At 32.3% G+C, this 13,970-nt stretch overlaps 3 protein-coding genes and 1 long non-coding RNA gene across 4 annotated transcripts; 2 read left to right on the top strand and 2 right to left on the bottom strand.

The window, feature by feature from the left end:
- Window positions 1–417: 417 nt before the first annotated feature.
- Window positions 418–2,347, bottom strand: LOC139089839 (BRCA1-associated protein). Its single transcript, XM_070639466.1, has 3 exons — window positions 2,207–2,347; window positions 1,821–2,118; window positions 418–1,750 (listed from the first exon to the last, which is right to left on the bottom strand). The coding sequence occupies exons 1-3, from the start codon at window positions 2,274–2,276 to the stop codon at window positions 484–486; spliced, it is 1,635 nt and encodes a 544-aa protein (XP_070495567.1). The 5' UTR covers window positions 2,277–2,347; the 3' UTR covers window positions 418–483.
- Window positions 2,348–2,678: 331 nt separating this feature from the next.
- Window positions 2,679–5,323, top strand: cry (circadian regulator cryptochrome). The gene is made up of 4 exons (XM_070639540.1): window positions 2,679–2,947; window positions 3,008–3,105; window positions 3,671–4,670; window positions 4,753–5,323. The coding sequence occupies exons 1-4, from the start codon at window positions 2,907–2,909 to the stop codon at window positions 5,228–5,230; spliced, it is 1,617 nt and encodes a 538-aa protein (XP_070495641.1). The 5' UTR covers window positions 2,679–2,906; the 3' UTR covers window positions 5,231–5,323.
- LOC139089902 (uncharacterized) lies at window positions 5,311–6,053 on the bottom strand. The gene is made up of 3 exons (XR_011544340.1): window positions 5,948–6,053; window positions 5,528–5,893; window positions 5,311–5,373 (listed from the first exon to the last, which is right to left on the bottom strand). It is a non-coding gene; the product is annotated as an uncharacterized lncRNA (long non-coding RNA).
- A 147-nt stretch (window positions 6,054–6,200) lies between these two features.
- ScsbetaG (Succinyl-coenzyme A synthetase beta subunit, GDP-forming) lies at window positions 6,201–7,923 on the top strand. The gene is made up of 3 exons (XM_070639435.1): window positions 6,201–6,460; window positions 6,566–6,713; window positions 6,779–7,923. Exons 1-3 carry the CDS (start codon window positions 6,407–6,409, stop codon window positions 7,846–7,848), a joined length of 1,272 nt encoding a protein of 423 aa, XP_070495536.1. The 5' UTR covers window positions 6,201–6,406; the 3' UTR covers window positions 7,849–7,923.
- Window positions 7,924–13,970: the final 6,047 nt, after the last annotated feature.

The following is a 13,970-nucleotide window of genomic DNA, read 5'->3' as shown; positions in this document are numbered from 1 at the left end:
TAGTAATAAAGGCACTGTTATGTTTTGAGCGCATTTTTTAATGCTGGATTATCAATGTTGTTAAATTATAATGTTTTGGCAATGTTTCAATGCTGTCTTGATGTTTTTCTTTGAAAATTTCTGAATTTCATCAATTTTTGGAGTAATTTTACTATTTTTTGAGTTTTCTTCATTTTGTTACTGTTAAACTAGCTTTGTTGATGACTTTCCACTGATTTGTGACTGGAATACACTTAGTTAAACCAATAAATCTGAAATTTAACCTACCAGTCAATGTGCTCTATTTTAAGCGCAATTTTCTAAAATGAGACAAAATGATGTATCTAGAACAGATGTATGTGATGATAAAGTGCCTCTTAATATGGACTGTAAAACAGCTGATTACAAATACAAGTAAAAGATAGAAAACACCTGATATTCAGTCACAAGAAAAATGTTTATGTTTATTTATTGATAAATATAGAAAAAAATTGATTAATGGATTTACTTCTTCTTACGTCGATTCTTACTTTTATTTCCACTCGATTCACCGACGATGATTGAGCCTTCAGCAATTTCATCCTTTAATTCAGATTTTGAGATTGTATTTTGTGCCTCCATATAAAACATCAAATCCTTTACTTGATCCTTAAGCTCGACTATTTCCGCTTCCTTTTCTTTATACTGCTTTTCAAGATTGGAATATTTTGTTTGCCATGAATTATGGTTCAATTGAAGAGTTTTAGAAAATTGCCTTTCCTCTGATAAGTCTTTAAGTACGATAGCAAGACGGCTACTCAATGCAGTCATTCTCTTCTCAATTGCCTGCTTTTCCTTAATCACAGTATTCAATTTTTGCTCCATTTGAGCATTACTTTCTTTAAGTTGTTCAGTTTCCATCAGAATGTTTTGCTTATCATTAGCCATTGCTGCTTCTATCCTTGCTAATCTATCTTCAAAATGTTGTCGTTGAGTATCAAGCTGCGATGTCAACAGATAAGTAAATTCCAATTGCATCGAATCAATCTTCTCTTCTCCAGCACCTTCATTTTGTGGCGATTGAGTAGCAACAAGCTTGCCATCTGATTTATTCTGCAAAAGTCTATGAACGAAATTATCACCAGCATAATCCCATACACGATTAGTGCCTAATTGAAGAGCATAAGTGTGATTTGTTGAACGATAATGTTTCGCAGCATGTCCGCCTTGATAACGTCCACAACCAATATGACCACAAATTAAGCAAATCCATAATGCTTCAGTTCCTTCACATTCCATACAAACTGAACTTTGAATAATTTCAGGCGTTTGAACATATCGACAAATTGGACATGTAGAATCACCCCATTTCAATAAACAGCCACAATGGAAAGTATGATTACATAAAATTGTCAATATTCCATCAACACTTTCATCCATACGATCTAAACAGACTGGACATACGGGAAGTTCTGTATGATTTGGTGGCGTTGAATCATCATTATCCCAAGCAATAGCTGAAACCCAAAGCGCATGACATAATTGCTCTGGTTCAAGGCTGTTATATGGAGCTCCATTAAAAGTTTGATAAAATTCAAAAGCATCTTCTGCAGCACGAAAATCGAGGATTACCATATATTGATTTGGTGATCCATCGCGAATGATTCTAACATGACTAATGACTGAATGACATGGAGCAATAAAATTGAGAATATCGTGACAACTCAATGTTGCCGGCACAGCTAATAAGCATAATGTTTGAGAAAGACCGTCTTGAATGTTGTCGCGTTCACTGTTCATAAATAGAGAGAGTAATAATGTATTATATAAAAATCGTTAAAATGAGTCATACACGAACATACTTCTTCTTGTAAAGATGTAAAATTCCATTCGTCTGTTCCACAAATGGATTTCCAGAGAAAAATTTCACTTCTGTAGGTGTATCTGGAACAGAGCCACACATAATATCTGATGTTGATGATTCATCTAGTGGAGTCTGTTCCCGTGAATTCTTACTTTTTGGCAAGACTCCTTTGGTTTTTTCGTCACCATTCAGAACATTTGCATATGTCTCAATTTGTATTTTCTTTGGTTTTCTTTGACCACGACGTTCTTTTCGGATAGTTGGTGACTCCAATGAAGATGCTGTAGCTTGTGAGCCTTTATTGCGAATATTAATTATTTTTATAAATTTAGACAACAAAGAAAATTTGTATTTTAAGAAAATTTAGGGATTTTTCACACATACCGTCTTCATTTTCCATATCTTCGACTGTTTCGATCTTTATTGTACACAGAGTAACTAGAATATTGGACATCGATCACATTGAATTTAATTAAAATTGGGATTTTTATGTAGATCAACTTTTTTGTTTACTTTTTATGTGGGGTAAATAGCTTATAACAAAGTTGTATGCCCCTCGAAATTTCAAATATTTCAAGTAAAATGTGTCCAACGGTCACGACTTTTTCATGGCTTATTTGATGTGTCTGCAAATAATTTAATTAAAGATATTGCACATACGCTATAAATATCAAATGACAGTTTATTCAACCGCAACTTAGTCATGATAATGAATTTTGCAAAATATTATTTTTTTCAATGTCAAATAGAATTATCTAGTAAGCTTTGCACACATGTATACATACTTTTCTCTCTCATTCTGACTGGAAAACTATTCACTGCACATTTACATTTTTAATTTAAGGTGAATCGTAATCAGACGTATATTTTTGTATTGATACAGAATAGCACATATGTTGAGTAATATTGACAGAATTTAATGCTAATTTTTGAGACTCTTCAGCTGCTTTCTTTGTGACGTAGAAGATATTCTTTGATAACTTACAAGTGCTTAACAGGAAAAACAAATTTAGAAACACAGTCATTCCTCGGTTAGACGTTGATTTGAAAGGACATAGAAAGTCAATCGCAAATAAGAATTTAAATGGCAGAAAAATCAATTTTGTGGTTCCGTCATGGATTAAGGTAATTAATATTTTATTTCATTGTGCTGTACTTAATTAAATATTCAAAATATAATCTCAGATTACATGATAATCCAGCATTAAATGAAGCCTTAAGGTCAAATGGAGCCCAAAAAACTACATTTTATCCAGTTTTCATTTTTGATGGATGTTCAGCAGGTGAGCATGAAAAATTAATTATCAATAATTACCAGTACAAACCTATCGCTGTGAGAATCACAATAAAACATTTATAATAATGAAAATATGTATTGAAAGCTACTCGCGAGATGTTGTGCTTCAAAAACAGATACCTATCAATTTCTATGTATTTTGTTTAGAACGTAATAGATGTTTTGTATACCAATACACAATCCAATCATTCTAGGAAATTAAAGCGCATTTTTCATAATTTTAAGGAAAATTAGTCAAATTAAATTTTTAATCCTAGGATTAAATTTTCAAGATTAATTAAATCCTTCGATTTATTTAAGCCGATTTTTCCGGATTCAAATGACAAATCCCAATAAATTGAGACTATTTTCAACTCTTCCTGCACACTCCATCCAAAAATAAATTATCTAATATACTTTTTGCCAAAAACACGCGAAAACATACAATAACTCATAGTAAATTGCATAAGACACGTGAATTTCTCTCCCCCATTCTGTTACAAACACGTGGATTAGGTACGGAAAATTACATCTTATTGTTTTTCATTTCCTTTTCTTCTCAAAATATAAAGGAACACAACATGTCGGTTACAATCGTATGAAATTCTTAATTGAATCATTAGAAGATTTAGACAAGCAATTTAAGGAATTAGGTGGAAATGGATTGTTTATATTTCGCGGAGATCCAGTAGACATATTCCGGAAAATGCGGCAAGAATTAGGAATTACAAAAATATGCTACGAACAAGATTGTGAGCCAATATGGAATGAAAGAGATAAGCGAGTCGAAAATGTATGCAGAGAATTTGGAATCAAGACAGTTGAGAAAATATCACATACTTTATGGGATCCAATGAAGATTATTGCTGTTAACGGAGGATTTCCACCATTAACATATCAAATGTTCTTACACACGATTAATGTAATTGGATATCCGTCAAGACCATGTGAGACTCCTGACTTTACATACACTGATTTTGGTGACATTCCAATGCATTTACATCTGCAGCTCGGATTAATGAATGGAATACCAAAACCTGAAGATTTCGGAATTTACCATGAAAAGACAGGATCTGAAGTATATATGAAGTGGAAAGGCGGTGAAAAAAGGGCGTTAAAACAATTAGAGCTACGATTAGCAATTGAACAAGATGCATTTAGGAACGGCACTTATTTACCTAATCAAGCAAATCCTGACTTACTCGGTGTCTCAACTTCGATGTCTGCAGCACTTAGATTCGGTTGTTTATCAGTAAGGAAGTTCTATTATGATATACATGACTTGTTCGCAAGTGTACAGGAGATATTACCAAATAAACATCCTTATGGACATCACATAACTGGTCAATTAATATGGCGTGAATATTTCTACACAATGTCGATAAAGAATCCAAATTATGGCCAGATGAAGAACAATCCAATATGCTTGAACATTCCATGGTCCACCCCTAACAAAGAAGATGTATTAAAATGGAAACAAGGAAAAACAGGATTTCCAATAATCGATGCTGCTATGAGACAATTATTAACTGAAGGATGGCTACATCATACTCTACGAAACATCACCGCAACGTAAGTAATTTATTGCTAATTGATTCTGTATTCTTTTCTGGTATCTAATATCCAACCGGTTCTTATAAAAATATCTTTAAAGGTTCTTGACACGCTCTGGTCTATGGATAAGTTGGGAAGTTGGTCTCGATCATTATTTAAAATATCTTTTGGATGCTGACTGGTCTGTATGTTCTGGAAATTGGATGTGGGTATCGTCAAGTGCTTTTGAGAAACTTTTAGACTCGTCAAATTTCAGCATCATAGCACTTGCATATCGTCTTGATCCGAATGGAGATTACGTGAAAAGATACATACCCGAATTACGTCATTTCCCAAGAAAATATATTCATGAGCCATGGAAAGCACCAAAGCAGGTACAAGAAGCGTGTGAATGCATTATTGGAGAAGATTATTCCGAACCGATGATTGACTTAAAGCGAGCAATGCAAATTAATTCAAATCGTATGAAAGAAATAAGAGATTCATTGATTGACAATAAGCCACATGTACGTCCATCAAATGAAGATGAAATTCGAACGTTCTTTTGGATTAATGATGACGTAAGCGTTAAAGCATAAGTGATATTGTTTTATGTATATTGTGTAATTTAGATTGAAAGTCGTATTGTGTATATTTCATAATAAATTTATTGGATATTATTTAATTTACAATTTGCTTGATTTCTTATTTTCATGACTTTTTGGAGGATTTTTGCAGTATCCTGAAAAATATGTGAAAAAAACGGTCATTTTGAATTCGAATAAAATTTACTGGAAGTTTTTTGGAATATTCCATTAAATTTTTGGAAGTTTCCAGAAAAAATCCTGGAATTTTCAAAATTTTGAAATATTTAACGTATTTTATCAAATGCATACCTTCAACTCTATACTTTAAAGGCCTGCGAGTTCGCCCAACAGGAATAAATTCATCTCTAACAGTCGTTGTTGTCATTAATGTTGTTGTAGAAGTGGTTGTTGGAGTCTCAGTTGTTGCATAAATTATTATTGGTGGTAATTGTTGAGGTGGTGGAGTTTTTCCTAAACTTTGTCTGTTGAAAAGCCACTGCCATAAATATTGTACAGGAGTTAAGACATTATCACGTGAAATTATTGTTCTAAAGTCATCAGAGACAGTTTCTTCATAATCCACAGGAAACATGAGATTTTTGTCAAAAATATAGTTTTGATTGGTCCAAGTGTCTGTTGGACGTGGGCTCTTTATTTTGCAGTCATGTAGGTTTACTGGAATTAAAGAGATTAGTCTTTTTCATAATTAGTTTCTCTAATTTTATTCACCTGACACAAAAATTAGCAAAATAAACAAATTCAATCCTTTCTTATCCATTGCGAACTTACAAATGACAAGATATAGTTGAGAATGTAGTCATAGAAGAAATTTCTTTCTCTAGAACCTGTTTATGCTAATCAGTAAAGGTAAAAAAAAATAAACAGTTAATAACGGTTTTGAAATATTCAAATTTTTCAGCAACATTGCTGAGTGAAATACAGTCAGTTCTCTACAAATACAGACTTTTTCATATATATCATGATTTCTTGCCTGCTTTACTGAGTACTTCCTGTAGTGTTGATTATATTCCGGCGTGTAATAACATTTAATTCTCGACACTTAATCCTCAATAACATAGTACAAAAACTTCATAATCAGCTTCGAGACCAATAAAATATTATAAATAATTAAATTTGGAACATACAGGATCATTTAAAAACATAAATTAAGCATACAAAGTTTCCGCCATGTCAAGCATAATTTTAAGACAATTGAACAATAAAATACCTAGAATAAACAAAGTGAGTAATGTTTATAGATGCTATATCACATGATGATAATTAAATAATTGATAATCAGTAATAGAACATTGACCAAATTGTCTATCTTATCGGTTCTATTTTTAGATTTTTGTTACTTCATTAATACAGCAGAAAAGGCATTTAAACTTATTAGAATTTCAAAGTAAGAAATTATTAGACGAAGCAGGAGTTGCCATCCAGAAATTCCGAGTGTTGGAATCAAAAAATGACGAAAAGGTTTTAGAGGATTTTAGTGAGTAATTTATGATTTTATCTTCTTCTTCCTTTATGTAACAATTCCATAAATCATTTAAACAGATGTTAAAGAATATGTTATTAAGGCACAAATCTTGGCCGGTGGACGTGGTAAAGGTCATTTTGATAATGGCTTCAAAGGAGGTGTTCACTTGACGACAGACAAAAGTCAGGCCCTAGAATTGGTTAATAAAATGCTGGGACATAAATTAATCACAAACCAAACGCCAACTGATGGAATTGAAGTCAAGAAAGTCATGGTTGCTGATTCCGTCAATATTGTCAGAGAAACTTACTTCTGTATCGTATTGGATCGTGAACATAATGGTCCAGTAATTATTGCTAGCCCCGATGGTGGAATGGACATTGAAAAAGTAGCCAAAGAGACTCCAGAACGAGTAAAGACAGTAGCTGTAAATTCAGTTACAGGATTATCACACCAAACAGCAGTTGAATTAGCTCAATTCCTTCAATTCAAAGGAGCATTAGTTGAAAAAGCAGCACATCAAATTGAAAGACTTTATGATTTATTCTCAAAAGTGGACGCAACACAAATTGAAATTAATCCATTAGCCGAAACAGACGACGAAAGAGTCATTGCAGTCGATGCCAAATTAAATTTTGATGACAATGCACAGTTTAGACAAAAGGCTATTTTCGAGATGGAAGATACGAGTGAAAGTGATCCAAAAGAGGTAGAAGCAAGCAAATATCAACTTAATTACATTTCAATGGAAGGAGGTAATATCGGATGTATGGTAAATGGCGCTGGATTAGCCATGGCAACTATGGATATTATTAAACTACATGGAGGTGAACCAGCAAATTTCTTGGATGTCGGTGGCGGTGCACGTGAAGATCAGGTTCTTAAGGCATTCCATATCATCACAAGTGATAAAAATGTTAAAGCAATTCTCGTCAATGTATTCGGCGGTATCGTAAATTGCGCTACAATTGCCAACGGAATCATCAAAGCATGTCAATCAATCAATCTTACCGTGCCTTTAATCGTTCGTCTCGAAGGAAATAATGTCGATGCAGCCAAGAAACTTTTAAGTGAGTCCGGTTTGAATATTCAAACTGCAGAGGATTTAGATACTGCCGCTGAGAAGGCAGTATCAGCAATAAAGTAAATAGATTATCATAAATAATTCAATGTATGGAACGGGGTAGAAGAAGTAAATAAAACTTATGGAATAACTATAACATTTCATGGCTTTTTGTTATGACATGACGGTGATTCTTTCTTTTCATCTTCAATGTACAGTCATGTTCAAATATTAAAAAGGAAGAGGATGGCACAAAAAAAAGAATGTGATTGCGTGTGGTTAGCAGCAGCTCTCAGTTGACTACAATAAATTACATTCATTTTTTTGTTCGCGATATTTTTCCTCTTTTTTTGTGTTCTCTCCTATCCATGTATACCATACACAAAATAAAGTGGGTGAGAGGAAAATTGCGAAGAAAATGAAATGCCACCCACCCTCGCTCGTTTTTTCCGTTGTGATTTGATGTGGATTGCGAACCTTAATTTTCATTCTCTTTCCAGCAAAGAAGCTTTTTTTTTCAAACAATTTCACGAATGACCATTTGTTATAAAAAAAGAGGAAGATCTTCCCCTTAATTAAGTGCCCATACCACGTCACACAGCCAACTATGGTATTCGCAAGGATGCTTTGTCCTGGCATTTTCCATGAACTCATTTAGCACAAAAAAAGGAAAGAAGGAAAAAAAATTGTTTTTCCTTTCATTTTCTTTTTCTCTTCTTTTCTTGTTTTTTCGACAAATATTGTGAGGAACAAAAAAAAAGACTGTATAAAAAGTATAGGAAAAAAATTTTTAATTAAAAAAAAGAAACGAGCAAAAAAATGAAAGTCCCTGAAATGAAAGAATACAAAAAAGAGCTTTTCTCATTTTTTTTAAATCAATACAGAACTCATCAGCAGAACAGGGAAAGTTCATTGAGATAAAGTTGAAAAAAAGTACATCTTTGCGATCAATGATCATGCATGGGGATTTTCACTGGCTTCTATTTCTTGTTCTAGAGATATACACGTGTACACAACATTTCTTAGAATTATTCAGTCTGGTACAAATGGTATTTTTACGCTTTTATTGCATTTCGTGGGAGCTCTGGTTTATTATAAATGTTTATGGAAATTCCTTCATAATGGAAAAAGTGAGTGATGGTTTAAATTCATCAACATTGATCATTTTAACGGTCTTTCAGTTTTTTAAAATTCTTCCAATTTTTTGAAGTTCAAATTTTGAACTTTGAATTTTTGTAAATTACTTAAAAGCAGAACATTCTTTAAAATTATTAATTACAGTGGTTTGTGCTTGAATTTAAACAATATTTTGACTTTATGGATCTATTAACAGCAGGTGAGTTTTGTCTAATATGAAAATAACAAGGTTTAAAATTTAGAAACATCAGAATTTCTAAAACAATTGGAAAAATTCTAATTTAAGTCGTTGCTTCGATTTTTGTCTTCAAACTAAAATTGAACAATGAAACTAAAGCAATGCTGTATTTTTGATGAAAGAATGAATCATCGCTTCTAATTTATTGCGGAAACTTTGTTTTACTCCAAACAAATTTGTCATCATTGGATAAAATTAATTTATCCCTTAGGTTGCAGCGTAAAAAATTTCGAATTGCGTATATTTTTGCTACATGACTAAAGTCAATGTCGTCAAATAAGTGGTTTAACCCGAAAATAAGCGTAGATTTTGCAGTTCGGTAGAATAGCGATTCTCCGTTCTTCTCTTTAAACTTTCAAAATAAACTGATTCTAAATGCTGAATGCACCGTCGATGATTTTTATAGGATTTTCCTGATATTTTTTTCCGTGATTCCTGGAATATTTCTTTAAATGTTTTCTTGAAAGGATTTTTGGAAATACCAAAAATATAACTTGATACCACGGTCATGACGATTATACTTTCAAAGAATAAACGCACGTTTGTTCAAAATTTCTTAATTTCTGGATGTCTTACGATATGTGTTTTTCCGGTATTACTTTCTCTTCTGAATAAACGCCTACTACGTAAATTAATCAACAAAAAAATATTCTTACACGTGTACCAGAATTCCTAAAATGATCCTAACATTTTTTTCATAATTTGATAAAAAAGGAAAAAAAAAAAAATAAGAAAAAATTGAGGAAAATTTTTCACCATCACAAAAAAAATGGGGTAGAAGATGAGGATGAAAAATTTGCTTTCCTCCAATAAGGGAAAATCTATAGATTCCGTCAACAAAAATCACCGTCCACATTCTATAGGTGGAAAAAAAATTCATCGAGTTTGTTATTGAATATCTAAAGTAAATAAATATTTAGGGAAAGAAAAATGATTCAGCATGTTGACCAGGAATGACCTAAAAATACAGAGCCCCTTAAGGAACGTATTTTAAAAAAGATTCTTCCGTCTTTCGATTTATTTTTGGGAGGTATAGCAAAAAAAAAATACATTAAGGAGGGAGAGAGGACGACGATAACAGAACCAAGAAAATAAAGGAAAAAATTCACTCGCTTTTTTTCTTCTTTCAAAAAAGGGGTTTGCATCCTAAAAGAAGTAGAAAAAAAGAATCGAGAGACGATAAGAACGAAGTGGAAAGTCAGGTCAATTCTTAACATCTTTTCCTTTCTTCAGGCACGATTTTCTTCATACAGAAAGCACACACAAAAAAAAATGTTTTTCAAGTTGAAAAAAGGACGTCAACGAACAGAAAGGAAAAATGTATATATATATATAGAAAAAAAAAATCCGAGAAAAATCTCATCCTGCCTGCGGGAGGATACTCTCATTTCTTTTATTTTTTTTTTTTTATCCTGATGTGAAATGATGAGAGCATAGTACAGAGTAGAATAAAGAAAGAAAAGAAATTCTATAACGACAGCAAAAAACATCGGAGCAGAAAAAAAGAATAAATAAATTTCAAAAAATATACATTTTGAAAAATGGCACGAAAGAAAGGAGGATGAGGAGCTGAAGATGATAATTTTTTTCTATTAGAAGCACAGCAGTAAGGGGTGTGAGGAAGGATGATGTGCTAAAGGAATATAAAAAAAATAAAAAAAAGAGATGAAAAAAAAAATGAAAAAATGAAAAAAGGGCTTGTGGAATGAGGAATGGGATATTCTATGGGACGGGGATTAAAAGAAGCGAATAAAAAATGGGAAAATATGCTTTCATGCAGTGAATCTGAGTTGCCTGATAGCTCGTCTCATGATGAAAGATTTATACGGAGGTAGATCTTGCGACATTCTTTTTTTTTTAATCCACGTCTCATTTAAATGGAATTCATTATAATGGCTTGCTACTTTGTCTGCTTTTCCGCGAATTACGTTAATGGGCAGTATAATGACGTAAGCATTGGTCAAAATCTTGTTGACTTTTCGAGTGGAAATTGAAAAACTAAAATTTGATGGGAATGTTGTCTACTTCTGTCATTTTAGAGCAGATTTGTCCAAACTGGAAATGACACGAACCGCATAATACTCGTTTATTTGACGTCTTGTCTTGACTTCCAGTTTAATCTTGATTTGGTACATTGAACAGTTCTAAACTTCGGAAAAATACTTCCTAAATAGCAGGATTCGAACTGGCGACCTATAAGCCAATGAACTAAGTTTGGACTTGACGGCACCTGACAAACTGTTTCAAAAAATAACTTAGCTGCTATAATATATCCTCTATTAGGCAACCATACAAAATTTCAACATTGCCACATGCAATGTAATGACTGAGACAGCGACCGTGACCGTCTACAAAATGCTGTTTGCAATCTACCTAACATCAAATAATTCCAAACTTATTCTTCCTTCCACAAAATTATTTTTTTTTACATTATACACATACATACAAACACGTATATTTCGACAATTTTTATTTTTGAAGAGTGACCCAAAAAAAAAAGAAAAAAAATATTAAAAGCATTTAATAAAATTAGGGAAAAAATTTACAAAATGTCATGGTTAGTCGTCTTAGGTAGGGGGCCTTCCGAAATAATTTTTCTTCTTTCATTGAATAATAATACAGCATGAAAAATACAGTATAAGAAGCAAGGAAAAAAAAAGAAATGATAATGGACTGTATAATAATTTTCTCCGTCTCTCCTCGCCTTTTCATTTCCAATTTTTTTTTTTTATTTTGAAAATATAGATATGAATATAGGAAAGGAAGCAGCAAAATATCCATCAGCACTTTTCAGTAGCACATCAAAGAAACATTTCAATTTCTTGAAATCTTTTGTTGCTTTGTTGAGCTTTCTTTTCCGTCATTCTATTTCATACTGTATAGATTCAGACATTTTCATTCTCGTCCTGCTTATAGATTATGATGTAGAATAGAAAAATGTCTTTCGTCTATTCAACACTTTCCTTTTTTTTCATATGAGATGATACATCATTAAAAATTGCATGGATTTATGACACATCTTTGATCTGACATGGACAATGCTTCAAAGAGATGCTTTTAACAATGCAAAATTTTCCGTCTTTTGAAGACTTCTGGATCTTTTAATTTAAAAAACTGGTCTAGAATCACTTTTGATATTGATTAAAATTTGTGGTGTTCAGGGTTGACACCTGTGCAATTGTTAGATAGCTTGAATTGAGACATTTACGCAAACTGATTCATAGTCTGTATAATTCTATGACTAAGGATAGTAATAAAGTATACCTAGTCATAATGTGTGTAGCTATATTCCACAAACCGAATTTGAATGACTAGAATGATGAAAAGCCACATAGATGAGTCAAACCTAGGTCATCAGCGTTGAAGTTGATATATTCGGTTGAATTAAGTCTCAGGCTGCACTAAGACTACTTTATCCCCTCATCAGTTGGAACACATCATTCGACGTACGAAACAAAAGGGTTGATCGATCACATATCCGGCCCCAGATCGGCGTGACTCTGACTTGGTGCTGGATTCGATTTAAATGTCTGAATCAGGACGTTCTTGCTTCGGATCCGACTTGTGCTATTCGGGTCCTTTTACCATCCATACTTGAATCAAATCTACTTCCTTAATATGTGTATGTAATACCAAGCAATATACACTCATCATTTTATAAATTCATAAGATAATTTTCAAATCATCGCATTGAGGTAGTAACTGAACTCGGAAATCCATTGAGACTTTCAATTTTTAGACAGCATGCACGTGCCTGCTTGCGAATTAATATAACATATCGTGATTTTATATTCTCAAATCTACTTTTTATCATTTTATGTGAAGACACTTGATTTAAAAGTCAAGGATGTACATCATATGCAACTGTTTAACAAAAAAATCAATCGGAATTGAGTAGAATGTACAATTAAGCAATTGGAATGTCATGTAAACAGATTATGGATATGGAAAAATAGCAATTTTTGCTAGCGACTAACGGGATACATACAATATGACATTTTTTATTGTTGTGGCATAAATTTTTTAGTTTTTTGAATGCTTTTTAGCCATGAAATTTTGTGAAAAAAAATAAGTCACAGAGAGATTGTTTATATCCATTTGTAACACAGATTAAAGATTAGTGAATTTTCTTCCTCATGAGGACGGTTCTCATTTTTATTTTAAATATTATACCGAACGATAAGTAGGGTGAGTAGCAGCAAAAAAATTTCAACTGATAAAAACGAGGCATTTTTCATGTTGCCAGAGAGCAGCACAAAAAAAAAATATATATAAAGACATAAAAAATGATTCATAATTCACATTTTCCATTTTTTTGTATTCCTGAAAAATTCAACATGAAAAATTCTGAAAAAAAAAAAATATTCATTCCATCCCGGGTAGAATGAATAAAGCAAGCAAAAAAAAAATCTTCCAGCCACCATCAACGCCATACACCCTCTTTAATTTTTCATCTGTTATTTTCGTGATAAAAATTTTTTTGTTATACGCTTTTTTTTTTTATTTTTATAATTCTCGAAAAGCATAAAAAAAAAATTCTCGAAAAAAAATGTATAAAAAACGTTTTTACAGTGATGACTACGTTCAAGTGACACGGGAGGAATGATTATGATAAACAGAAAATAAATTCATTCCCATAAAAAGTGTGGATATATGTGGATGGATATGAGATTGTAAATATGTAAACGGCAAAGAATGTCAAGCGACATAGAGAAAGTCAGTATTCATCTGACACTCACTGTACTCACTTTTTTATAAAGATACATATATATACATACATCCGAGGATATACAAAAAAAAAGTACGGAATGGAGGAAAAAAAGCTGAGCTG

Source organism: Chironomus tepperi, unplaced genomic scaffold, assembly GCF_022539635.2.
Source record: "Chironomus tepperi strain 1889 unplaced genomic scaffold, CSIRO-AGI_Ctep_v1 contig_196, whole genome shotgun sequence".
Classification (NCBI taxonomy): Eukaryota; Metazoa; Arthropoda; class Insecta; order Diptera; family Chironomidae; genus Chironomus; species Chironomus tepperi.
This window is presented reverse-complemented; position numbering and strand designations above follow the sequence as displayed.

Excerpts from the sequence above, each read along its gene's own strand:
- LOC139089839 (XM_070639466.1), bottom strand. The coding sequence starts at position 2,276 with ATGTCCAATATTCTAGTTACTCTGTGTACAATAAAGATCGAAACAGTC. Across the intron at positions 2,119-2,206 it reads AGATATGGAAAATGAAGACG|GCTCACAAGCTACAGCATCT; the intron begins GTATGTGTGAAA and ends TTCGCAATAAAG. Across the intron at positions 1,751-1,820 it reads TTACATCTTTACAAGAAGAA|TGAACGCGACAACATTCAAG; the intron begins GTATGTTCGTGT and ends ATTTATGAACAG.
- cry (XM_070639540.1), top strand. The coding sequence starts at position 2,907 with ATGGCAGAAAAATCAATTTTGTGGTTCCGTCATGGATTAAG. Across the intron at positions 2,948-3,007 it reads TGGTTCCGTCATGGATTAAG|ATTACATGATAATCCAGCAT; the intron begins GTAATTAATATT and ends ATATAATCTCAG. Across the intron at positions 3,106-3,670 it reads TTTTGATGGATGTTCAGCAG|GAACACAACATGTCGGTTAC; the intron begins GTGAGCATGAAA and ends CAAAATATAAAG.
- ScsbetaG (XM_070639435.1), top strand. The coding sequence starts at position 6,407 with ATGTCAAGCATAATTTTAAGACAATTGAACAATAAAATACCTAGAATA. Across the intron at positions 6,461-6,565 it reads AAATACCTAGAATAAACAAA|ATTTTTGTTACTTCATTAAT; the intron begins GTGAGTAATGTT and ends TTCTATTTTTAG. Across the intron at positions 6,714-6,778 it reads AAAGGTTTTAGAGGATTTTA|ATGTTAAAGAATATGTTATT; the intron begins GTGAGTAATTTA and ends TCATTTAAACAG.